We start from the raw sequence: 25,719 nt of genomic DNA on the forward strand, positions 1-25,719 counted from the left end.
CCAATAATTCAGTCATTCTTGAGAAAGTAAGTGTATTAAGTGCTGTCTGTCGTTAAGCATTCTGAAGATGGGGGCAGGCTAATGGGAGGCACATGAGCTGGTTTGGCACGGAAGGGGCTTTGCTGAGAGCTCACGGGGCACACGTTTCCCGCTCATATTATGGTGAGTGTACATTTCCTGTCAGGTCATAGCCTTACAGTCACATAATCACGTGATGATGCTACCTTGTGCAGCTTCTCATGGAAGTCAATTCAACTGAGGTGGGAATATATGGATTGTTACTGTACACAAAGCTACCACTAGGTGGCAATCAAAATGGTTAGGAAATAGTTTATATACTATATATGTGTGTGTGCGCACACACACACTAACATTCAAAAGTTTGGAGATACTTAGAAATGTCCATTCCACTCCATTATAGACAGAATACCAGATGTGATCATATCCATTGTTTTTTTAATCACGGCAGCAGTTTTCATTATGTGCTTACATAATTGCAAAAGTGTTCTCGAAAGAAATGGCTGATCTTTAATGCAATATCAACATTGCCCATTATCAGCAACCATTCATCCAATGTTGCAAAGGCATATGTTTACTAATCTGATATCATTTTAAAAGGCTAACTGAGAAACATTGGAGAACCCTTTTGCAATTATGTAAGCACATAATGTAATCTGAAAACTGCTGCCCTGAGTAAAAAAAAACAATGCAAATGATCTCAGCTGGTATTTTGTCTATAATGGAGTGGAACTATTTTTTTTTTTTTTTCAAACCTTTATTTTCCTTCTCGGGTGTACAATTGAGGGTAGCCCTCATTTTCAATGTAGCCAAGATACAACATGAAACAATAATATAATAACAGCAACCACTGAGATCACAGCCATACAAATAGATAAAATAAATAAGAATAGATAAAAATACAATGCGGACAATCAGGTAAAACAGTTACAGACTGGGACAGGGAGGTTTGTTACTAATGATTTGAATTGACCATAAGAAACTAAATGATTTGCATGCCTAGGCAGTTTGAAAGACAATTCTCTGCCCGCCCCTTGGATTAAGCGAGGTGAATGGTTTGATTCCAGACTATACATTTCAATGATATAGGATGGCCTGCCAGGCTAAGTGGTTGGGGCATCAAAAAAAAAAACCCTGACTTTCCCAACTCAGAACGAACACTGGGAACTTTAAGCTGAAGATGGTTATTTGAGTGATTAAAATGAGGACCTGAGTGCCAGTTTAACGGAGAAGATATGTAAGGTGGAAGTTCTCCAATAAGGGATTTGTAAATGAACAGTATCCAGTGTCTAGTCCGTCTTTCTGTTAGGGATGCCCAACCAATACTGTCATATAAGATACAGTGGTGTGTATTAAATTTGACTGTGTCTAGAGCTTTAAGGGAGGATGGGGTAGCGTTCCTATAGATTACATCCCCATAATCCAGCATAGGCATAAAAACGGCTTCAACAATCGTTTTTCTGCAAGACATGGGGAGGCTTGATTTGTTTTTGTACAGAAGACCAATCTTTTGCCTCAGCTTTTTGGTGAGAGTTTATATGGAATGAGAACTTTAGTTTTTCATCAAGCCAGATTCCCAGATACTTATATTCAGAGACCTGTTCAATATCATGACCTTTAAGAGGTAATTTGGGTCAGTGCTTCTGGCTCTAGAGAACAACATACATTTTGTTTTGTCCAATTTTTAACATCAGTCCGGGCTTCCTGTAGAGTAGTGGATTTGTCATGGCAAGTTTGATAGTCAACAATACAGTATTTGGTATTCGGCATAGAGATGGACCAGTTTTTTTCAGAGAGGAATTTCATTAATGTAAATGGTAAAAAGGACCGGACCTAAAACAGCCTTGAGGGACACCCTTTCTTATTTGTAGAAAGTCAGACTGTACATTACCTGATTTAACACATTGAAATCTATCTGAGAAATAGTTTTGAAACCAGTTACTAGTAGCAGAATCAAAACCTATGTCTTTTTTAGATAGTAGCCTAAAGCATGATCGATGGTAGGCTATCTAATGCTTTTGACAAATCTACAAAGAGGGCAGCACAATGTTTTCTACTGTCAAGGGCAGATATTATTGACAGTTATTATGTCATTTGTGACCAGTGATGCCAGTATCCAGCCAGGTCTATTTTGACCACACTTTTTTCGGTAAGGAGTAATCTAACGCGCTACTATTTACAAACCAGGAATCAGATTAGATCAAGTTACTTATCTAAATCACTGTGGGTTACTATTTTTGTCATTTTCCTTAGTAAAAAGATATATTTGCTTTCTTCTTGTCTCGGGGATTAACGTCATAGGCTATGCCAACCCTTTCAGCATGAGGACAACTCACGTGTAAAACCACGCAGTGACACAAACGTAAACAACAATGGAGGGAGGAGATGCACGTTTTATCTATACAGTCATTATTTTGAGTTTGTGTCAGCTAAACATGACAACTAAGGTACGTTGTACATTCTGTGCTGGCGACAAAGTGCTATCTATCTAGACATCCCAAGTCTCCCGAAGTTTTGGGAGTCTCCCACATATTGATATCCTGACGCCCGCAAATTACATAAAATCTCCCGGAACCTAGAGCGAACAAGAGCACGCAAGCAAGACCGGACTTCAAATCGCGTGTGCATAGTTTAACACAACGGAGAGGGAGAGAGAGAGGAGTGGTGTGTGTGTGCCTGCAAGCGCATCCAAGACAGAGAGCATCCTGGTCTGTTTTGCTAAATCAACCAATCAGTTTTCAGTGTAGGTGGCTTATATCTCTTTTCTCCCATCAGTTCAGTTAGTGTATCTAGGAACAGGAGCGTCATGGCAGAGTCAGTACCCCTCAAAAAGGAACATATAAGACCCATTTCACATCAGACTACACAAAAGTGTACCCAATTGTCTCAGAGTAAAACATAGTGGTATATCACACTGCACTGTTTGTAACAGTGACTTTAGCATTGCTCATGGTGGGTTAAATGATTGCAAAAGACTTGTTGAGGTGAGTTTAACAAGTGTAATTTCATTTGCATATTACTCAGGCCTATACTAGATGGCTAGTTGCCAAGACTACATGAAAAGGCCAAACTACCAAAATCTACATATTTTACTTAGCCTGGCGAACCAGACCCACATTAAAATGTAGGGTCTGGGCACTCACCGTTAGCAGTGCTCAGTCCGAAGGGCGGGATAATCAGTTGTCTTTCAAATTCCCTCTGCACGCAATAGGATGCAATAGGACCGTTGCAACCGTTGCAAACTCTGCCATCAATCATTATGTTAAGCCCACCAAACGACTCTATACACGATTTCAATGTCCTGATTAAGTTTCGATTTCTGGAGCTCACAAGCCAACGGAGAGTTGCTAGACTAGCCCTGCCGCTAGGGGCGCGTCTAGATTTCTAGGCTATATTTTACTATCACTAGTAATTATGACCGCCGCGCAGCGAAGCGGCGGTCATATAGGTTTAGTCAGATTTTTTTTTTCTTTTTTTTTCTTTTTCTTTTTCGCATGCCCAAATTTCCGTCAATGATTCCCGGGACACTGAAAGACCGGGGTACACAAAACTTGGTGGGCATGTAACCCCACATGGATAGCATGGAACCATCGTTTTCGTTTTGATCTGTAGCCCCCCGCTGGACTGGACCCCGAAAGGAGGGTGGGGCAGACACAGTTTTCTATGAATATCTCGAAAACCGTAGGGGGTTTAGGAGGCCCATTTTTTTTTTTGTATGTTGATCTCAAGGGGCCATGTCAACCCGATTCCATAACCACTCATTTCATGTATAGCCACCTAGTTAAACAAAAAGTAAAAAATGAGGTGTTGTAATTGAAGGTATCTGTGACCTAACATAGTCAAAAACGAAATTGGAATTGTAGGATCATTAAACTGCAAGTTTTGTGGAATTCATGCACGCCAAGTTTTGTGGAATTCCGTTCATGGGGGGGGCCACACAATAAATTAATTTATGTTACTATACACCAACTGGCCTGTAGGTGGCCGGAGACAGTTTTCTGTGAATATCTCGAGAACCGTGGGGCCTAGGAGGTCCACCTTTTATGTTGGTCTTAAGGGGGCATGTCAACCCATCCCATTACCACTTATTTCATGTATGCCACCCTAGTTAAAAATTAAAAGCAAAAAAATTAGGTGTTTTCATCACAATATCTCTGGCTGACAAGGTCAAAACTGCATTTAAATTAAAAGTGTAGAATCATTATGACACCCTCCTAATGCATGCCAAGTTTTGTGTACTTTTCGTTCATGGGGGGCCTTACAATAAAATAATTTATGTGTACATTTAGTGACGATACACCAACAAGGATTCAGGGACACTGAAAGACCGGGTACACAAAACTTGGTGGGCATGTACCCCACATGGATAGCATGGAACCGTCATTTTTTCGTTTTGATCTGTAGCCCCCCCGCTGGACTGGACCCCCCGAAAGGAGGGTAGGGCAGACACATTTCTCTGTGAATATCTTGAGAACTGTAGGGCCTAGGATGACCATTTTTTTCCATTATGTTTGCCTCCAGGGTCATGTTAACCCATTTCATGTGCACACATGTGCACAAACAGATACACACTACACACACACACATACATTTACAGTAATCATGCATGTATGACACATACTCACACAGTAGACATATGTACGCTTGCATGCACAGGCACATACATGAGGCACACACACAAGCACACACACACACACACACACACACACACATAACATAAACATAACACAAACAATCAAGAATTTCTCAGAATTATGAACAGGCAAGATGGAGGTGGGGTTGTATAAAATGAATTTTACATGTGAAATCTATGAACTAATCATGTTTTGGTACTTGTTGTCTAGCAGATACCAGTGAGAATTGAGTGTGGATAATGCAATTTAGTGAGACAGAATCATATAGGCCTTTCAGCGTGATTTCTTTTTGTGGAAAAAATGTGCTGGACTGGGCGGCGGTCATATTTTGTACCGCTCTGCGGTACATCTAGTTTAAATTATCCTTGTCACCACCTTTGTGTAAAGGGGTTACATAGGCCATTTTCCAGACTTGAGGGATCGTGCCAGACGAGATAGCAAGGTTAAAAATATGGGTTAGTTGCTCTGTTAAGAGAGGAACAGACAACTTCAGAAGAAAAGGGTCTAACTTGTCCGCTCCAGTGGTGCTCCTAGGGTCAATGGCATGCAATGCCCTAAGGACTTAATTTCTGCTGAAGAGAGTAAAGGTGAACAGTGCATCAGGGTGTGGGGTACCAGCTTGGTCAACAGTGTGAGGGAGGTTATGAACAGTGGCAACATTGTACGGCCCATTTATGTTGTCCTTAAAAATGTGGCCAGCACTGATGAAATGTTTGTTAAAAGCACTACAAGTATCTGTAAGGTAATGGATTTAAACGCTTTCCAAAATAATGTGGGATTTGAATAAGAGCAGGAGAGCAAGTTCAGATGGTGGTCAGACTTCGCTTTCCTCACCAAAGAGGTGAATTTATTTCTGATGCCCCTGAAAAAGGCCAAATCGGCAGCAGTTTTAGTGCGCCTAGCCAGGGTCCAGGCTTTATTTCTGGACTTGAGTAAAGCAGATTACTCTGACGAGAACCAGGGGTTGGTTCTGTTCTTTATTCTGAAGTCCAGCGCGTGCTCAACATCAGAGATTTCAGAGGTGCGGTGGATATCGCTGTTGTACAGCTCATTGAGGAAGGCTTGTTCATTAAAATATTTCATATTCCTTTTTATTACAATACGAGGTGGGGCTTTCTTTAGGTGAGTATCCCTGATACAAGCTATAGGACAGTGATCACTGACACTATACCACTGGCAGTGATTTTATCAGGTTTGTTAGGGAAAATTAAGTCAATGGTGGATGACTTAGAAGGATTTAAAAGGTTTGGTCTAGGCTCACTAATTAGTTGAGCTAAGTTAAGACCAGCGGATATTTCCTTTAGGTGGTGAGAGGCCTTATGACCAGTCAATATTGAAGTCACCAAGGATAACGACTTCAGAGTCGTTATCCTACTACAGAGAGTAGGTGGATATTAAATCAGCTAGCTGATCAATGGAACTGGCAGTGGCTGAGGGTGGTCTATAGACCCCAATAATAACTATAGGATTTTTAGTGTTTGATCCTAAGTTGACTTTCAAAGCAATGAATTCAAAGCAATTATGGACTGTAATAGCATGGAGGATATGTGAAGTAAAACAAGAGCTAATATATATAGCAAACCCTCCTCCCCTACAAGCTATATCTATTCTAAACATATTAAAGTCATTTAAAGCAACTTCAGAGTAATTTATTGTATTCTTAAGCCAAGTCTCAGAGAGAACCAGGATATCAAGATCAGTTTGAGCAATCAGTAATTTCACATGATCCAGTTTCTGAGGGTGGAGAAGGCTTCTAATATTCCAGTGAATAAGACCTAGGCCCTTTCTGGTCTTAAAAACTGAAGGGGTACACTGAGGAGGGACAAGTGGCTCACTGGAAATTAATTCAAAGCTTTTCCTATTATTAAAAGCAACCAGATTATTCAAACATGATGTATCAGAACCACAATAAGTCATAATTACAGATGTACAGTCAGAGAAGTTTACAGCAGGAGAATGGCCTGACTGAATATCAGAGACTGGCTCAGGACTTGGAACTGACTGTAAGTATGAACCAAGTTGACGAGCTGCTAGATTGCCTATACAGTATTCTGATTTTGTTCCAGTAGAGATCTAGAGCAAGTAATATAGGTGAGATTTAGGGCCATTTTCTTCCTGGGATTTATGCTTGTATGACTCGTTATTCTATCACTTATCACAACCTCAATTTGATTTTTATAACCAAGGTAGAGATGAGCAGGATAAGCAACATGAGTAGGATCCTCGATGAAGGGAGACTGATCTATCAGAGTTGAAGGCTGACTAGGGGGAGGGTCTTGCTGAGGTAATAGTCAAAAACAACTAAAAGCAATAAAATTAGACGTTAGTTGTGTGACACCTTTTTTGTTTGGATGCAATCCGTCATCCCTATAGAGGCCATTTTGGGTCCAGTGTCTCCAAACTTTTAACTGGTAGTGTATATACAGTCAATGATCTTCTCTATTACTCATCCCTCCAGTTATTTGTTTAATTTAGAATGTGTACTCTTGCATGTGGGGATCCCCAGATTACAGTATGTTCTGAAAAAAGAAAGCCTTGGAAAAGCATTCTTAGCAAAGTGTTTTGCTTTTTTTTCAGAGACTGGGCTTTGAGGTAGATGAATTTTAACAAGGGCAGGAAAAGTGAAATATGAAACCCATGGAAGATTTTTGAAATGCATCTAGGATAGGGAGAAGCAAACCTCTGACACCATCAGACAGAGTTACCTCATGCCAGTGCCAGGACATTAGCGCAGAGCTGCAACAGTGGAAGAAAGCAGTTGATCCTCCTGCCAGAGGTTTATGATATTGATTCAGATTATGCTGCATGATACATAAACTCCAACTACAGGGTTTTTGATGATGAGTTTCAGTTTAGGTTTTGGGCCTCTATATTTTCAATCTTTCTAGTGGCACTGACTGCACTTTTGAGCATTTTGTGTGTGCTTCATCTAGAATTGCCTAAAGATGCTCAGGCAATTGTCAGGACGCAGCTAGGAAGATAGAGGGTGGGGAATAGCATCACTTTGGCCTAGCCAAGGGGTTAATGTCAAGACTTACTGGTTCTGTAAGTCTTTGACGCTACATGCTAACTGGAAGTTGCAATTCAATAAAGATGGACTACCACTATTCAAAAGCAGTAGACTTTAGTTCTGGCAATGGCAGTTCTGTCAATTTTGGCTCATCTCTAAATGTAGATTACACCAGATCTCACTTCCTTGTTGCCTCTACTGTGGCTTTAGAATGCCTAAAAGTGTATCTGAGTTCTTGGGCCCATTCATTGAAGACCTTAGTTTGTTAGTTACATTTTGGAGAAAGATATCATGTTTTCTGATCTTGTTGTTATTGTAAGATGTACACAGGATAATACATTGTGTACCATTCAGTGTCTGAGAACAGGCTCTGTCTGGATGGGAACTATATCTAAGCAAGATTTACTTACAAAATGTGTTACTTTTATTTGTGTGTATGAGTCTAATACTGTATGTCCAACTGTTGATTGTTCTCTTCATCGGATAATATTCTCCATGGTGATACACCCAAATGTCAGGCATGATATTTATACATGCGAAAGCAATCATTCTGCTATATCTACTGGTTGATTCATGTAATAAACTTTGAAGCTTTGGAGAACACTGTTGTTGTTGTACAGTGTTTTGTTGGTGTGTCTCATTGCTTCCCAGGCCTGCCTTTGAATCCTTTCCTCTCACTAGCCTAGCTTGTCGCTTAAGTGCCCAGGAATAAAGGACATATTCAGGCTGGATTCGCAAGCCTAGTGCAAGTGGTACTCATTCCCAATGTGATGCAAGGAATTCTAGAGCTGTATTCGGAATACAAAGGGTAGCCTATTCATTTTCACGAAGGGCCACAATGGTTACTCTGGTTATGATAAATATTTTTAAAGTGGGTGATTGGCAATGCAAAATGACCCCGAAGTCAATGCTAAATTAAGAACTGATGCAAACTTCAACAGCATGATTGATGAGAACCACCTCTTGAATCCCTGGTTGGCCTGGTGAAAATGCTGACAATGGTTCTATTAGACTACATGCATTTATGTTGTCTTGACTTGGAGTAACCAGGAAACATCTGTGTATTTGAGCAGATGTCTTGCAACTAGGTTGCCCAGTACAACAATAAAAGAGATTTCTATTAAATCCTCCCACTCAAAGCAATACTTGCTTCCCAGAGAAAGGTCTCTGTGGTTGGACTGAGTGTATAGAGTTTCAGGAGATTGCTCAGATTGTTATATCACTCAGATGACAGCTCAAGTTGTAGTTGGCCACACAGCTTCATACTGTAGATACTTTTAAGTGAAAAATAACAGGTGAAGTCAAACACACACACTTGTCTCTGGGCCCATAGATTAAACATCTGGTAAAACATATTTTTCCCCCCAGAACGTGGCTGCAAGACTGCTGACTGGCACTAGGAGGTGTGCTTGAGCACTACTCCAGTCCTGGCCTCCTTGCATTGGCTCCCTGTTCATTTTAGAGTTCAGTTTAAGGTTCTTAATGGACAGGCCCCTACTTATATCAGCATCATATCTGTGGAACCAGTTGCCTCTTGATCGTAAAATGCTCCATCTTTGCCTTTAATTCTAGACTAAAACCCCACATTTTTCTCCAGCCCTCTTAGCTTCCTAACCTTCCCTCTATTGCTGTATCGTATGTCCCCTGCTGTTCTTTGGTTTTTGTTGTTGTTGTTGATAATGTGCCTGTTTTGTTGTGGGTCTCATACTGTACTTATATGTTTACTATTATAATTAGTTTTGTTTAGTACAGAACTTTGATCAATGGAAGCTGTGTTCAAATGTGCTTATTTTACTAATTTACTTTGAGTTAAACAACTGATTTGTGTTTGAGGTTGATTCCTGTGTTTGCATTGAACACTGAATAAGGGGATTGTGCTTGTGAGTTATTTATTCAACCTACAGGTGGCAACGTTGAGCCGAGAATGGCATCACTATTCTCCTCGCGGATCTTAACCTTTAATAACCTGTCGATTATTTTTAACTCCTGATATCTGTTTGAGCAAAATCAAAGGATCCTTCTCATATAGCCTATGTCATTTATCAAACGTAGCTTAGCCTCCGCAAAGCTACTGGGGATGTTCACTTGTTCAGCTCTCTCTCCTAGATGCTTGATAGGTTACAACCAATTTAGCTTTTTGGTAACTTCAACATAGTCCAGCTGCTTTCAAATCTGTACCTAGATTTAAGCGAATGACCTCGGCATTTTAAATGATTTACAGTCCTTTGTGATAATACCACCGCAGCTTAGGTTATTAAACAGCTTGGTAGTTACGCTACTTTAGGGCAGTGTTGCTTTGGGTGTTGAATATAATAGTAATCCAATTGTATCGTAAATAATTTCGGACTGGTTGTTGTTGAGCAGTACTCAGGCGGTGGAGATGCTACAGAGGCGACCTGACGTCACAGACCGAGGGCTGGACACAACTTCAGTCCGCTTTGCCACTCTGTAACCGGGGGAGATGGCGCGTGCCCTTCCTTGAGAAACATAAACGGTATGTAGACAATGATTGGCGTGTGACACCGAAATGTACACGTCTGACTGGCAGTGCATGTGTTTAATGCTCTAAACGAATTGTAGAGGCATCTGCAACCAGTTGACAATCCGCCAAAATTACCACCCCAAACGGAGCTGTATTTTTGGTGGTCTGCAGTAGCCTACCCTATAGCTGATTCTGCACGATCACCGAGGAGGGGAGGGGGGGAGCACAGGGTTGGGTTTAGGACCGCGTAGCCTCTGCCTCTCCGTTTGTCCAGTACCGGGACGGTAAGGGGAAAGCCCGGGCACTCCTGGGCCATGGCAGCGGGAGGAGGATGCGGGGAGTCGGTGGACCAGTACAGGGCCGAGGTGGAACGCCTCACTCGGGAGCTCGCCGAGGCGAACCGGGAGAAGATCCGAGCGGCAGAATGCGGTCTGGTAGTGCTGGAGGAGAATCAGACGCTGAAGCAGCAGTACGCGGACCTGGAATCCGAGCAGGAGACGCTGAAGAGGGAGCTGGAGCAGTTGCAGGAGGTAAGTTGACAGCCCGAACACAGCCCTTGGTGATGGGATGGTGTCCAGGGTAATGCATCATCATCGTAGGCTGTACGTCTCACGACCAGTGTTTTGGTGTTGTCATATGGCATTGTGGTCTAGACGATACACTCAGATGTCTGCATTCAGTTTATAAAGACAGTAGGCTATGTGTTTTGCTTTTTGAATTAGGTAGAGATAATGATAGGCTAAGTCATAGCCTATATAGTGGCCCTGATATTATGTAAACATGAAGTGACAGTCTCTCTCTCTCTCTCTATCTATGTGTGTGTGTGTGTGTGTGTATCTGTGTGTATCTGCTTGCCTATTAACTGAAGGGAGAGTAAACTTCTCTGGGAGCACTGTGTGGGTTTGCTCTGCACTGATCCCACACAGTCGCTCTGACTCGCTTTTGTGGCAACACTCCAGGGCTTGGTTTTGGTTGGGGACGTCTGTCTGTCTGGGTGCGCAGGCGTCTGGGGCACTGCCCTGTATGCCCTGCTGAAGCACTGCCCCACTAATCTGAGGCAGCAGCCCAATTTCGGTCACTCTGTTAGTGGGCCAGTTGTCATCCTCGTCCAAATTACAGATCATTAAAGAAGCAGGCAATTTAAACACTCCCCCATGCCTGTCACACATTCACACTCACGCTCACACACACGCACACACACACACACACTGGTACAAGCGGTTTCTGTCTCTTTCGCTCCGTCTATAAGTCTCGATACACACACACAAACACACACACACACACACACACACACACAGCTATAAAGGGGCTGTGAGATGTAACCTGGGAGCTAAACTCTGAATTTGTGTGTGTGTGTGTGTGTGACTGTATTCATGTGAGAGTGTATAGTAGGGAGAAAGAGAGCTGAGTCCGGTATTGATTCCGGTGTCACATTAAGCGTTTTCATGATGAAGCGCTGTCTGCGCTGTGCAGAAGCCAGGTAGTTGGGGACGATGATGCTGAAGCCAGGTCCTCTGCGCCTGTCTCTTTAGCATCAGCTGAGGCGTGGGGCCACTGCAATCCTCTCCACTGGTCATAAAAAAGCCCACATGCTGCTACTCGTGTCCTTTTCAACTTCACTTTAAATGTAAAGGTTTCTGTGTTGCGTACAGCATTAAGAGATCACTGGAGTAAAAGAAATCTGCCCATCTTTTAACCATCTATTATGCTCACTGTTTATTAATATTTCCATTCTTCTCTCTCAGTCCCTATCTAATCATTACGCCATCTAAGCATCAGTTCATGAATTTTTCTGGATGCCCTAGATACGTTTTTATTGAATTATCTCTGCAATGAATCTGTTGTACTGAAGAAAGCAGCAGTTATCATGTGAAAGTGCTCAACTGTGGTAAACAGTGTTGTCTAGTTAGTAGGTGTTCCCCCTTGGTTGTGATAATGGAACATCCCAGGCCATCGCACGCTGTGTCTGAGAATGCAGGGAATGTCATGAAAAATGAGGAATGCACACCCAAATAGAGCACCCAAATCTGGAGCCTTGATAAAGGCTGTGTGCCTAAACGCCGGTCATTAATAAATGTATCAAAAGATCAGACTGTGCGGCTACTCTGTTTTTAAAATACAGATAGTGTCAACAGAGCTTGAGTCTCCTCAGCAGCCATTGTGAAGATATTTCCTTCCCTCTGTCTCATTTTCTCTTCCACCACTCCCCCTCTCCGTTTATCTCTCTTTTCACTCTTTCTCTTTTGTTTCCATTTGTCTTCTTTTCTTTCTCTCTCTCTCTCTCTATCCCCGTTTCACCATGAACAGCTGCTCCCTTCTCTCTTATTCGGCCTACATCCCCGATGGATTGTCCTTGTCTTGCTTCTTCATTGCCTTAAGGCCCAGTCGATACTGCACTTAGGCTGAAAGAGCCGTATTGATTAGCGGGTTCGTGTGGTCATGAGTGGCCCTCGGGTACGAGGGATCATGTGTGAGAGATTCCTCTCCCCGGCGCCAGGTTGCAGTGACCCACCCCTGGCCCAGCTCTGGCAGCAGGGTGGCCCCAGAGGCAGAAGTCATCTTGGGACATGTGTGGGCTCCACTGCCCTGTCATCAGCTGCTGGACGCAACCTCGTGTGGAAACAGCTGAGGCAAACACTCATAAATATTTTTGCACTGGCAGAGTTCAGCTGTAGAAAGGGCTCTGAACTCAGTCTCGGCCTGTTAGCTAGAGGTTGGGCATAAACAGTCAAAGAAGAGGACAGGCAGGAGCACAGAAGTTTTGACACGACCGGTTTCTCTATTTATATGAAAATGTTGGGAAACAGATTTTCCAAGATTGATATTACTACAGTAGCAGAGTTGATGTTGACGAGCTGAGTTTTACTGATATTTGTATGCATTTGACCTATTTATTCTATGTATTTATACATTTTCTTAATGCTATGGACCCTTTTGGTGTCTGAAATAAAGATTTGATTGATTGATTGATTGATGGAAAAACTGCAATTGTATTGACAACTGTGGTTTAACTGTGGAGTGTGGTCGCACTTCCTCCGACTGTCTTCTTCAGTGGACACTAAGTCATGCAGCTCTAAATGCTGGTTGGGACTCAACCACACCTCTGTTGTCATGTTTATTGCTATTTGCTCATCCATGGCTAAGTGTGTGTGTGATGTATACCAGCAGTCATGAAATAGTCACGATGGGAGAACATGCAGGTTGAGCAGCGCATGCTTATATCTATATATAAATATATATATATATATATATATATATATATATATATATATATATATATATATTTATATATAGATATATGCATACACACAGGGCTATTTTTAGACTCATGTTCATCTGACAGTGCTCCCTGTTACCATGCAGCCCACAGTCAACCGATCTTGCCAGTGGAGATGCTGTGCGGTGTGTATGTTTTGTGTGTGTGTGTGTGTGTGTGTGTGTGTGTGTGTGTGTGTGTGTGTGTGTGGGTGTGGTGTGTGTCTGTGCCCAGTGTTTCACACAGAATTTAATTCCATTTGTGGTGGTTGGTTTGCAGAATTAAATTGAATACAATAGTTTTTAACAAATTAGCACAGCGTGGTTATGATGCTAACCAGATTTAAGCACAATTTAGTACAACCTGGAAAATCATTGTGTGGTGGCCAATGTTGATATTGTGGTGGGCCGCCACAAATAAGTCAATGTATGGGAAACACTGGTGTCTGTGTGTCTGAGTGTGTACTTGATGTGTGTGTGTGTGTGTGTGTGTGTGTGTGTGTGTGTGTGTGTGTGTGTGTGTGTTCAACCATGACTCAGGACTCTCAACAGTATGTGCTCCATGATGTTTGTTCAGGTCATGTCTTGGCAGCATTCCCCTGTTTACAACACAATAAAGGACACACATTGTCTGGTTACTACACTCTTATAAAACCTTTATAAGGGCTGCCTGCCACAGAGAGCAGCTGTGGAGTAGGACGAGCAGCCACCCCCAAGGACCCAGGGGCTGTAGTGCTGTCATGCCCACACTGAGAGCTGCCCAGCTGGTTCACTGCCCCGTAGGGACCGTCCCAGATTGCAGTGTCCACTGGAACTAACTGGACACTCATCTGGATTAAGTCTGAGCTGGGGTGGGTTCAGAGGTATAAGTATAAGTATAAGTATATATACTCTTTTGATCCCGTGAGGGAAATTTGGTCTCTGCATTTATCCCAATCCGTGAATTAGTGAAACACACTCAGCACACAGTGAACACACAGTGAGGTGAAGCACACACTAATCCCGGCGCAGTGAGCTGCCTGCAACAACAACGGCTTCGGGGGAGCAGTGAGGGGTTAGGTGCCTTGCTCAAGGGCACTTCAGCCATTCCTACTGGTCGGGGTTCGAACCGGCAACCCTCCGGTTACAAGTCCAAAGCGCTAACCAGTAGGCCACGGCTGCCCCAGAATGGTAGCTGAATGTTGGCTGGGGCTGGACCACAAGTGAGGATCGCATCTGAAACCCCTAGATGGGTCGGTTCAGATCAGATTAAGTCTGACAAAAATGAATATGAAAAGATGGCCGTATCCATATCTAACTGCGTTGTGTTTGAGCGGCTGCTCGATTCAGCCCTGCACCTGCCTGGACACGAACCCATAACCTGGATCACTCAACATACTTACTGAGCAGTTATCATACCAGCCGGCAAGTGCACTAGCAAGGGAGCTAAAAACCCATAGGTGCTAGCATCTTTTACTAGCACGTACGTCTCTTAAGGAGCTAAAAACCCATAGGTGCTAGCATCTTTTACTAGCACGTACGTCTCTTAAGGAGCTAAAAACCCATAGGTGCAAGCATCTCTTACTAACACGTCTCTTAAGGAGTCGGGTGGGAGGATCACTCATACTCACTGCGCAGCTTTCATGCCAGCTGGGTACTGTACATGTTTAGCACCTGGCCCTGGAAAGAGACGGTGCTTGATTGTTGTGAGGGATTTTAATGGCAGTGTTCTAACTTTTATTTCAAATCCTGTTTATTTGTTTTTGTCACTGTTGTTGTCAGCCAGGAGAAGGGGAAACCTCAGGACAAGAGAGGAAGTGCCCTCCCAACCACATCTGTGGTTTACACAGCATATATAATTTGTAGAAAAGTGTTGTATCCACTGTTTAGTTTTTGGATGACTAGAATTACAATGTCAGTCCAAGAGAAAGTGAGGGAGTGTATGTGTGTTTGTGTGTGTGTGTGTGGGGGGAGGGTTAAGATTGCGTTGTGGGCGAGCAGAGCCGCTGTGGACCAGCCAGTTGTGGACCAGCCAGTCGCTTGTTTTGAATTCAAGCTGGTGATCAAAGGGGAGCCTTGATGTTGAGCATTTCAATAGAGTCTGATTCATGTTAGCCTTCTGGCGAGTGGTCAGCATGGATACCCCCTGACCCCCACTCTGGTTTATTTTTGTTTATGCGTGTTTGGTTTGATCCTATCACTCTCTGTCCCACTCACACTGTCCTAGCGGTATTCTACCTAATTCTACCTATAATTCTCTTGCTCTGTTAGCCTTAGCTGATGCTCTCTGTAAAGTGTAGCCTATATTGCATGTGAGTTGGCTCAATGTCTCCTTGGAATGTTTTTGACCTCTGGTGGCTTTTCTTGATTTATATTCTAGTCGGGTTGGTAGGCTACTGTGTGTGTGTGTGTGTGTGTGTGTGTGTGTGTGTGTGTGTTAGCGTGCGTGCGTGCCGTGCATGTGTCAGAGATGGATGGAAATTAGCACAGCCACCAGCCGAATGCTGGTATGAAAGTAGTAGTAGTAGTGTGTGTCAGAAAGGGCTGGAACAAGGCCTGCTGTAAATAGGTTTTCTATATACGTACATTTAGAGCATAAAACATGTTCTTACGCAGTACCTGTCAGATGGTCCACTGGGATACCGGAGCTGAATGTGCATCTTGGTGCTGCCTCCTTCAGCATGAATTATGGATCTTTCAGCACCTGCTGAAAGTCATTCAACTGCACTGAAGGACATAAACTCATATGGACAGGAGAGAGAGAGAGAGAGAGAGAGAGAGAGAGAGAGAGAGAGAGAGAGAGAAAAGAGAGAGAGAGAGAGAGGGAGAAGGAAGTGAAGGTGTCCTTTAGAACATTTACAGTATCCATCTGTGATGACATCAGCATTTCTAGGCAAATTAACCTTACACCTCAGCCTGACATACACTCTACACACACAAGCTGTTGAATACACATCCAACTTTAGCTCCTGTCACATGAATTCACTTAAATGTGCGGCGTGTTAACATGAAGGAAATTACCCTTCATATCATAGAAGAAGCAATTCTCTGAAATGAGTCTACAGGGGACTGGTTAGAGTCATGTCATTAGGGTTGGGTATCGTTTGGGTTTTATCCAATACCGGTGCTAAATCGATACTTTTAAAACGGTGCCGGTGTCGAAACGGGGCCTGAACCGGTACTTTGTTTTAAATTAAAATGGTCTAAAGCATGAATTGCTTTTTTTTTTTATTGAAAAGGCAAATTTGAACATGAAATTGAACTGTTATATTCGATTTACTATCAGTATCTCATTGCTCCTACGAATAATACATTTAAATGTTAAAACAGCTTGCCATGCATGCACACACAATGGTAAGCTCTGCTATTTCAAGTTTACCCAGTGTAGGCGGTTTGCCATAAGGTATGTTAAAACCGCTTGCCATAAAACTGCCAGGTCATGGACAACGGCATTTGCAAGCAAGCTAATCTAACAGGGACTCTACTTTCCAGTTAATTAAGTGTGTTCCCAAATGCTTCAAGAAATTTCATGTCTTAACCCATAACACGCAGTAGTTTTGAACATGTTAGGCTACATGTCGATGTTGAAGTGTTTAGATTCCCAGCGCTAGCCTAGTAGGCATTTTAACTGCAACTATGGCTATGCGCTAACACCAGTCAGCTGAGTTTAATTAGCGATAACGTACGGAGATGGTTTTGTAGCCTCTTTGACAGTTCAGTGACATGAGTGACACCGAAATGAGGCACCGAAATCCATGTTGTTATTCGATGCAGTTACTACCGTCGAACCGTGTTTCGGTGCCCAACCCTACATGTCATGCATAACAAGTTCATTGTCCTTTCATTTTCATAAGACAAATAGGTTAATAAGTTCAGGTCACACACATCTTATTTTACAGTTCCAGTGGTTGGACCTGTGCACTCACACACTGAACAGAGATGCTTTATGCCCTCAAGTCAAATGTGTAGTACACTGCAAACGTTTTTCTGGAGTCAGAACTACAAATGTGTAGTACACTGCAAAAGTAATCTTTTCTGGAGTCAGAGCTCTTCCTCTGTTTAAAATTAACAGATCAAGGTCAAAGATGTGATTTCATTATTTGTGTGTGTTTGTGTTTGTGAGAGTGTGTGTGTGTGCCTGTGTGTGTGTATAGGTATATACAGTATATATTGTAATGCTAAAGTGACATGACACCAAAAGTAACTTTTAGATGAATCCAGCCTTGGTCATGAAGCAGGTTTTGCAGAAGAGGCAGGGTGTGTCGAAGTGACCTCATCTACTCCTGGAGCTGCTGACTTGGCTTTGTCTGGGAAGATGTGTGTGTGTCTTTGGAATGGTGACAGAGGGGCTAGAGCGCCTAGTGTGTGTGTGTGTGTGTGTGTGTGTGTGTGTGTGTGTGTGTGTGTGTGTGTGAGAGAGAGAGAGAGAGAGAGAGATTGTGTGTCTGTGCTGCCTCCTGCACGTTGGGAATGTTGACAAAAAGACTAGAGAGAAGTGTGTGCGCATGGATTAGTAGCATGGACAAAGATGATTGCCCTAAGGACACAGCCTCTGTGTCCATGACAACTGAAGCTGCAAATGTGCTGTTCTGGCCAGTGCAGCAGGTGAACACCTCAGTCTTCTGTACCTCCTTGCTTGTTTCTCTTTCCTCCTCTCCTTCTCTCCTTCCACTCCCCTCTCTCTGTCTGTAGTTTCTTTACTGCAGTCTTTTGTTCTGCTCCTCCTATTGTTCCCCTCTCTGCCATAGATGATGTTGGAAGAGTGTACCTGCCCCGTAGACTGGTATTACATTCTAGCCCATTTCAGCCAATGTGTGGAAAGCACAGACTAATACTGCCAATATATTTCTCTTGCTGCTGTAATACTGCTGTTACATGTGATGTGACTGCCTTTTTGGATTTGTTTTTAATATCTGTTTTTTTATCTGTTTTTAATATCTATTTTTTATATCTGTGATGTAAATAACTGGAATGGTAAAAACCTAAATGCTACATAAGTCTAGCAGTCGTACAAATGTGAGTAAGAAAGCAGTAAATGCCTCTTTGTTTTGGCTTCTTTCTCTCCCTCCTGTCTTTGATGCTCACCGGTTGAGACTGCTGTGTCCGTTTTTACTCGAGGATGCGTTTTGTTTTCTAATGTGGCGTGCTTTCTAATAAAATAAAAAAAACAGGTGGATAAGAGAAGAGGAGAAGAGGGGAGTGGAGAAAAGAGGGGATCAGAAAGAAAAACAAGAAAGATTCCCACACCAAATGGCTATTTCATGCATCCATCAATCATTTGGGTGCTTAATGCCTTGCAGAAATAAGTGCCTTATTTACATTTTCTACATGCACATCTGCAGTGCAGGCAGTGGTGATGGGACACAGGAGGACCAAAAGAGGTGACGAGGATGTGACATGAGGGAAATGGGGGAGGAGGGGACGCACTGCAGCAGAGGCCACTGCACATGATGAACAAAAAAAGAGAGGGAGGAATAATGGAAGAGGTGGAGAGAAAGAGAGCTTGAAGGAATGCCAAACTGATAGAAACAGAAAGACGTGTTCCTAGACAGGGAGAGAGAGAGAGAGAAAGAGAGGGGGTTAGGGAGAGAGAGAGAAAGAGAGAGAGAGGGGGGTAGGGAGAGAGAAAGAGAGAGAGGGTATTGTTGTGCTCTTCTGTTCTGCTTCTCTCCCTAAGTCAGTGGGCCCAGGAATCAGGAGTGTGTGTGTGTGTGTGTGTGTGCGTGCAGACATGTACGTAGTGCACCTGCTGAGTCACACAGGACTCTCTGTCTATCCTGGAATCTGCAGAGGGCCTGAGGTATGTGTGGCTGCTCCAGGGTAGCTTTGATGGTTGCCAGTTATCGTGTGTGTGTGTGTGTGTGTGTGTGTGTGTGTCTGTCTGTCTGTCTGTCTGTCTGTCTCTCTCTCTCTGTGTATGTATTTGTGTGTCTGTGTCTGTGTCTCTTTGCTCTGCAGTTGAAGTAGCTAAAGTATTGGATCTCATTGCCTGCAGGTTTTAGTATTGATCTGAGATCTACCGATGTGGAGAGACAAACTAATGGCTCACAAAAATGTGAGTGTGTGTGTGTGTGTGTGTGTGTGTGTGTGTGTGTGTGTGTGTGTGTGTGTGTGTGTGTGTGTGTGTGTGTGTGTGTGTGTGTATTTCTGCACATGCCTGAGTGATCTCTGCTTTGATCCTTTGAACTTTTTCCATCCCTCTGCACATAAGCTTAGTTCCCCCAGACTGCAGCCTTCCTTATTACAGGAACTCACTCTGGACTACCTGCAGCATTGGCCTGGTCTGCACCTCTGCTAGCTACTGCAGCATAGCCACTGGTCTATAATAATCAGTGTTCATCAGTGAATACAGCCCACTGTCACATTTACACACACACACACACACACACACACACACACACAGGAGAACAATTCTCCAGTTTCATCCATTTTTAATTATCTGAAATTGAGCTAAGGACTTGAAAAGCACAGATCTTCACACACACACACACACACACACACACACACACACATAAACACACACACACACACACACTCAGTGGGGTTCCTTGTCGTGTTAAATGAAGTGTACAGCATGACACTACTTAACCCAGGACTGTGATTGGGCCATGTCCTGTGCCTCCCCCACTGCTTTGGGAGTTAATGTGTGTCATAGCTTAACAAACCAAGAATGTGCGCCATTGTGTATCAAGAATGTATATCATAATGCAAAACATTATTCTGTTTCAAAACTTAATTAGGCATAATGAAAGCATAATAAATGTAGGCAGGTTGGATTATGAACATATCATTGCTCATATATTACAGATGGCCGTGCTTTATATACGCAGAGGTTGTACAGAACACAGTTTGTGTCGGAACCGTCTATCAATACCTAAAGAATTGGATCTATTTAGCAGCATTTTCTTTAGACCTCTACTGTGTCAATGGACTTTTGTGTGTGTGTGTGTGTGTGTGTGTGTGTGTATTAAAGTATGTCAGTCAATTGCGTTGTATAGTAGTAACCCCTTTGTTCCTACTACTAAGGCTCAAGGGCACAATCCACACATGTACATCACTGGCCTACTCCTCTGCCCTGCTGGTGATGTGATCCAGAGCGCTACTGAATGGCACTGATCTTCACTTGACCTGACCTCCATGCTGAGGGGCCCCATCCTCCTGTCTGAGCCCACACGTCCTTGCTCCTGACTGGGCTTGGATGGTGCGCTGAGCCCCCTTGAGGATGGGGGTGGTGGTGATGGTGGTTGTAATGGGGGGGGGGGTAGCTAATGACTCGCTTTGTTTATGTGAGCCAGACCAGAGTTCCCTGTTATGACCTGATTTACTATGGAGAGAGAGAGGGAGAGAGAGTGTGAAAGAGAGAGGGGGAGAAAAAAGAGAGAGAGGGATGGAGGGAGAGAAAGAGAGAAAAGAGAGAGGGAGAGAGATTGAGAGAGAGAAAGAGAGACAGAGGGATAGAGGAAGAGAGATTGAGAGAGCGAGTGAGAGAGGAAGAGAGGAATGGAAGCAGGTAATAGTGCTATAATTCATAGCTGGTGGTCATCTATCAGACCAACATAGAAGGAGAAAGTGGTGAACTAGAATCAGAGGGGAGAAGGAGAGTACCAGACCTTACTTAGAAAGTTCCAATTTGGGACAAGAGTGTAGCCACTATTATAAGTGGTCAAAAATAATTATGAAAAGGACATGTAAAAATATGACTTCATTTTCTTGCTAAATCCTTCTGGGATTATGTGAACTGAATTGATTAGAATTGAATGTGTAGGGATAAAATCCACTTACAAGAGACCGTGTTTTAGGTGAATTATCTTCAGTAATAGTATTCCTCTTTATGTACCTTTCTGTCATATATATATATATGACAGACATTAGAGTGCCGTGTCTGTCCTGTGTGGAAGACCCTGGTGTAGCGGTGACTCTCTGTAGATATCCCAGAAACACCTGCAGGAAATCTCTCAGCAAATGGAAATTGAATTCCTGCTCGTTCTGTCACTCTAATCCCTAATCTTCCCAGCAGGGGTGATAAAGCTTCATGTAGCCATCACCATCAGTGCAGGCCGAGAGAGGACACATTTAGTATTCAAATCCCTCTTTTTTTGGTGTTACTGTTTGTATTTTTCAATTCTTATATAAATCTAATATAAAGGTTTCTATTATTATTTTAATTGGTTCTAATCTTTTAATTAATGTCTGGTACATTGTGATTTTTATTCACTTTTATTATCATTGTTATGTTATTTTTGTACTACTGTATATCTGGGATGATTGTGCTATATTTGCGGTTTCACCCGGCACCTGACAGTGCTATAAAGAAGATTTGTTTTATTTGCGTGTCTGCAGTGTGTTTCTAATCTAGTCCTCATCTGACAAATCGTACCTCCGAGGGTCTCTGCCGTGAGGATTTGTAAGCCTTACTTACGCTGATTTATAATTCAACATAGGAGCTAAATCCCCACATAAAAGCCCATGAGAATCACATATGGTGCATTATAAATTTAATCACAATGCATTATAGATCTGAATGTTTTTAGCTCCTCTAAAAAAATATTGGAAGGTAATGAAGTAGGGTCTTATTTTTTAGACTTTTATGTTGATGTCAGGATAAATAAAAACACCCACATACTCACACACAACTTGTTTGTACAAAGACCCTAAAACAAAGTCTACCCAACTGGCTGTCACTTCTGACACTGGCTGTCAGAAGTGAAAACAAAGAAATGACAGATGGAAGACAAAGGCCTTTATGTCATGGAACACATGACAGTTCTGTGTGGCCCGTTGCCATTGACAACCTGCTCAGCCTGTCCAGCGGCCACCTGCAACAAAAGCATAGTGGACTAGCGATGGCTGCAGGAAGGTGACTAAGGAGACTGGTGACTGAGAGCATGTGCTAGCACTGTGGGTGTGTGGTCCAGGCACAGTTGGTCACTGTGGAGAATGGACTGCCCTAGTCATTACATGTGACTACATCCCCGATGTCTCACCCTGTCCCTCTCTACCCCACAACTCTGCCTCTTGAGGTGGATGGACCCCTGTGTTTTTGAACAAGGTTTTGTTCTGTGGTTCTTTATGTTAAAGGAATTATCCGGAGTAAAATGCACTTTAGATCAATTTACGGATGATTGGGAGTACATACGTTGAGTTGACATCAAAATCATGTCATTCGGATGTGTTTTGAGAAAGTTTGATTTTACTGTTTTTAGTCAAAACTCGTTAGCCTGGAAGTGACCAGGGCAAGTCATTTCGCCGCTACAAAACGCTATTTTTATACCTCTTCTACAGTTCCAAACAACATTACACCTACGTGGTAGTGAGTAGAGGGTCCCTAAAGCCAAACCGAAGTATCCCGAGGTCTTTATGTGGTCGGATAGAGAGTCCTGAATGAATTTCATCAAGCCAGTACCTTTCCGGAAATGTTGCTGCTGCTGCAGCTGGCGTCTTTAGGGGAAAGTATGTAGGAGTCGATTGCCGAGTGTGGAGTAACACGCTCTGGAAATTCACAATTTCGTCGCCGTTAAAAAAAAAAAACATAGTCCAGTCCATACAACTTCATTTCAATTTCGAAAGAAATACTGGACTATGTCGAAACGAAATTGTGAATTTCCAGAGCGTGTTAATCCACACTCGGTATTCGACTTGCCCTGGTCACTTCCAGGCTAACGAGTTTTGACTAAAAATGGTAAAATTGAACTTTCTCAAAACACATCCGAATGACATGATTTTGATGTCAACTCAACGTATGTACTCCCAATCATCCGTAAATTGATCTGATAATGATAACTGATAATTCCTTTAATTGGACATTTCCCTGAGCCCCTCATGTGTTGCCAGTGGACTGGAATGTCTTGTATGATTTAAAGTTAAAACTTGACTGGTATTTTGCACACGCTTGTATCCAAAGTGACGCAGATTCGCAACAGCGGATTCAGGAATGGAACCCAGACCAAGGCAGACTTTACTACTGCTCTTACATCTCAACACAGACAGGGCGCGCTGTCAATGGTGCCAGAGATGAGGCCATTTAAAGGCAGGCTAGGTACTACTTAGGTCCTGTAATTTATGTTTTTGCACATCATTTGCAATGCGTCTTGCACAGCATTTGCACTGTATCTTATACAGTGACAGGTATACAGCTCTATTGATGTTGTCTTAATGGCCTCAAGTAAAAACCATGTGAAAACCCATGTATTCAGTCTGTCTTCTCTGTGGAAGTCATTAGCTGTAGTGACACCTTCTGTTTGATCTGAAGCCAGGACTGCCAATGTTGGTGGCACAGGGTTAGCATCTCTCTATCCTAATTCAGTCTCAATAGCTCCGGCTAGGTTTGCTTCTCTCTGTCTCTATGTATCTCTTCAGCCATCAGTGTCAAATCACAATCCTCTTTATCTCTTTTTATCTCTTTCTATTCTTTCTTATCCTCCTGTGTCCCTTTCATTTGAACTCTTTTCCCTCCCCTTTCTTCTTTCCTTCCTTTCTTTCTTTCTTTCTTTCTTTCTTTGTCTCTTCTTTCTGCCTTTCCATCTGTTTCCGCCACCTTGTTCTCTCTCTCTCTGTAGAAAGGTCTGTGCATTGGTTGGAGTCTCTGTTTGACATCAGTTTGACAAGTCACTCATTTAGCAGTTCACACCTAGTAGGCATCCTCCACCACATTTTCCTTCTCTTCTGACTGTCAGGACACAGGGAAATGGCTGTCCCCCTAAACCATGCTGGTTACACGTGTGTCCTTATATGTGTATGTGTCTGTGTCTGGCAGCGCATTGCAGTGAATGGCAGTGTTTTGTCCTCTGTCTATAGTCTGTCAGAGTGTGTCAGCTCTTTGGCCCTGTGAGTTGAATCTGCCAACGCACATGATGATTGTATGTTCCACAGCTAGAGCACACAGAACAGTTCAAACTGTGTTCAGCATCAGAATATTTACATAGCCGGCAAGCAGCAATGGCTTCATTTTTTTTTAGATGTTCCATCATGGCAGAGCCAGCGAAAAGACCAAAGAGACGGTTGTGAAATATACACCCCAAAGCCCAGAGCTCTGTAGAGAATGTGACAACAAAAGTGAGAAATCGGCGAAGAAATGACTAGAGTTACAGAGTGGGCCTTTAAATAATCAACACAAGGAACTAACAAATTTTCACCACTTTCATACGAGTGAGTGTGCTGTGTGGCATTTGTCCAATAGGCATCCCCGTGACGATGGAGATGTGTTTGGACAGGCTTGACCCAGACGTATCGTAGTGACACATCACAGCTTTCCTGTCCCCTCACCCTGTCATGTACATTTGTGTTACGGATTGGCTTCCTCTTTGGAAAGGTCATTAAGTGCCCCAAGAGACCTGTCATGGCTGCCAGATAGGGTTTCTTTCTGAGTGACTCTTTCCAAAAACATCTGGGTGGTTCTAAACTATTGTTTTTCGTATAACTGGAGAAAAACAATTCTACATTTTCTGCCCAACACCTCCTCTGTTTTGAGAGGAGTTACTGAAGGCTGATTAAGTACCAAAAACAAACATGAGTATATTCATAATATGTGTGGTTGTGAAACATCAAACATACCTCATCCACAACGTGTGGTATTCGAAACAATGTGAAATGACCAAAGTGAGCTTTTTGTATGTTTAAGTCCTCGACTTTGTCTCAAGCTTTGCGGTTAACTTCATATCGAGCTTTGGCTTAGCTACTGCTTACATTGCGAGCTGCATGCATGAACAGTAGCTTCGCGAAGCAGCGCCCCAGATGGGCTCTGGTGTGAGTTCCGCCAGGTGTCCCGCAGAGGTGATGTTGTAGAACCATGAGCGGCGTGTGGAGAGACAGATGCTCCCAGTGGTCAATCTGGAGAGCACAGGAAACACAGATGCAAACACAGCTGCCTCCATTATGCACACACACACACACACACACACACACACACACACACACACACACACACAGAGAGAGAGAGAGAGAGAGAGAGAGAGAGACTAAACTCAGAGATCCTCCAACTCAAACTCTTGAACACAACACTCACATCTGTATAGTACATACACATGTTGGCATACATGCACACACACACACACACACACACACACACACACACACACACACACACACACACACACACACACACACAGAGAGAGAGAGAGAGAGAGACTAAACTCAGAGATCCTCCAACTCAAACTCTTGAACACAACACTCACATCTGTATAGTACATACACATGTTGGCATACATGCACACACACACACACACACATACACATACACACACACACACACACACACACACACACACACACACACACACACACACACACACACACACACACTCACAAACACACACCAACACCTACTGTACACACACACTCACACA

At 43.0% G+C, this 25,719-nt stretch overlaps 1 protein-coding gene across 1 annotated transcript in view; it reads left to right on the forward strand.

Moving 5' to 3' along the window:
- The first annotated feature begins 10,102 nt into the window (after nt 1-10,102).
- The window catches only part of LOC125302817 (protein bicaudal D homolog 1-like), a 60,180-nt gene continuing 44,563 nt past the window's right edge, over nt 10,103-25,719 (forward strand). Inside the window, 1 exon segment of the mRNA XM_048256136.1 lies at nt 10,103-10,674. Within this exon segment, the coding sequence (XP_048112093.1) occupies nt 10,459-10,674 (216 nt within the window). The 5' untranslated portion in view covers nt 10,103-10,458.

This window comes from Alosa alosa, chromosome 11 (assembly GCF_017589495.1).
Source record: "Alosa alosa isolate M-15738 ecotype Scorff River chromosome 11, AALO_Geno_1.1, whole genome shotgun sequence".
Taxonomy (NCBI): Eukaryota; Metazoa; Chordata; class Actinopteri; order Clupeiformes; family Clupeidae; genus Alosa; species Alosa alosa.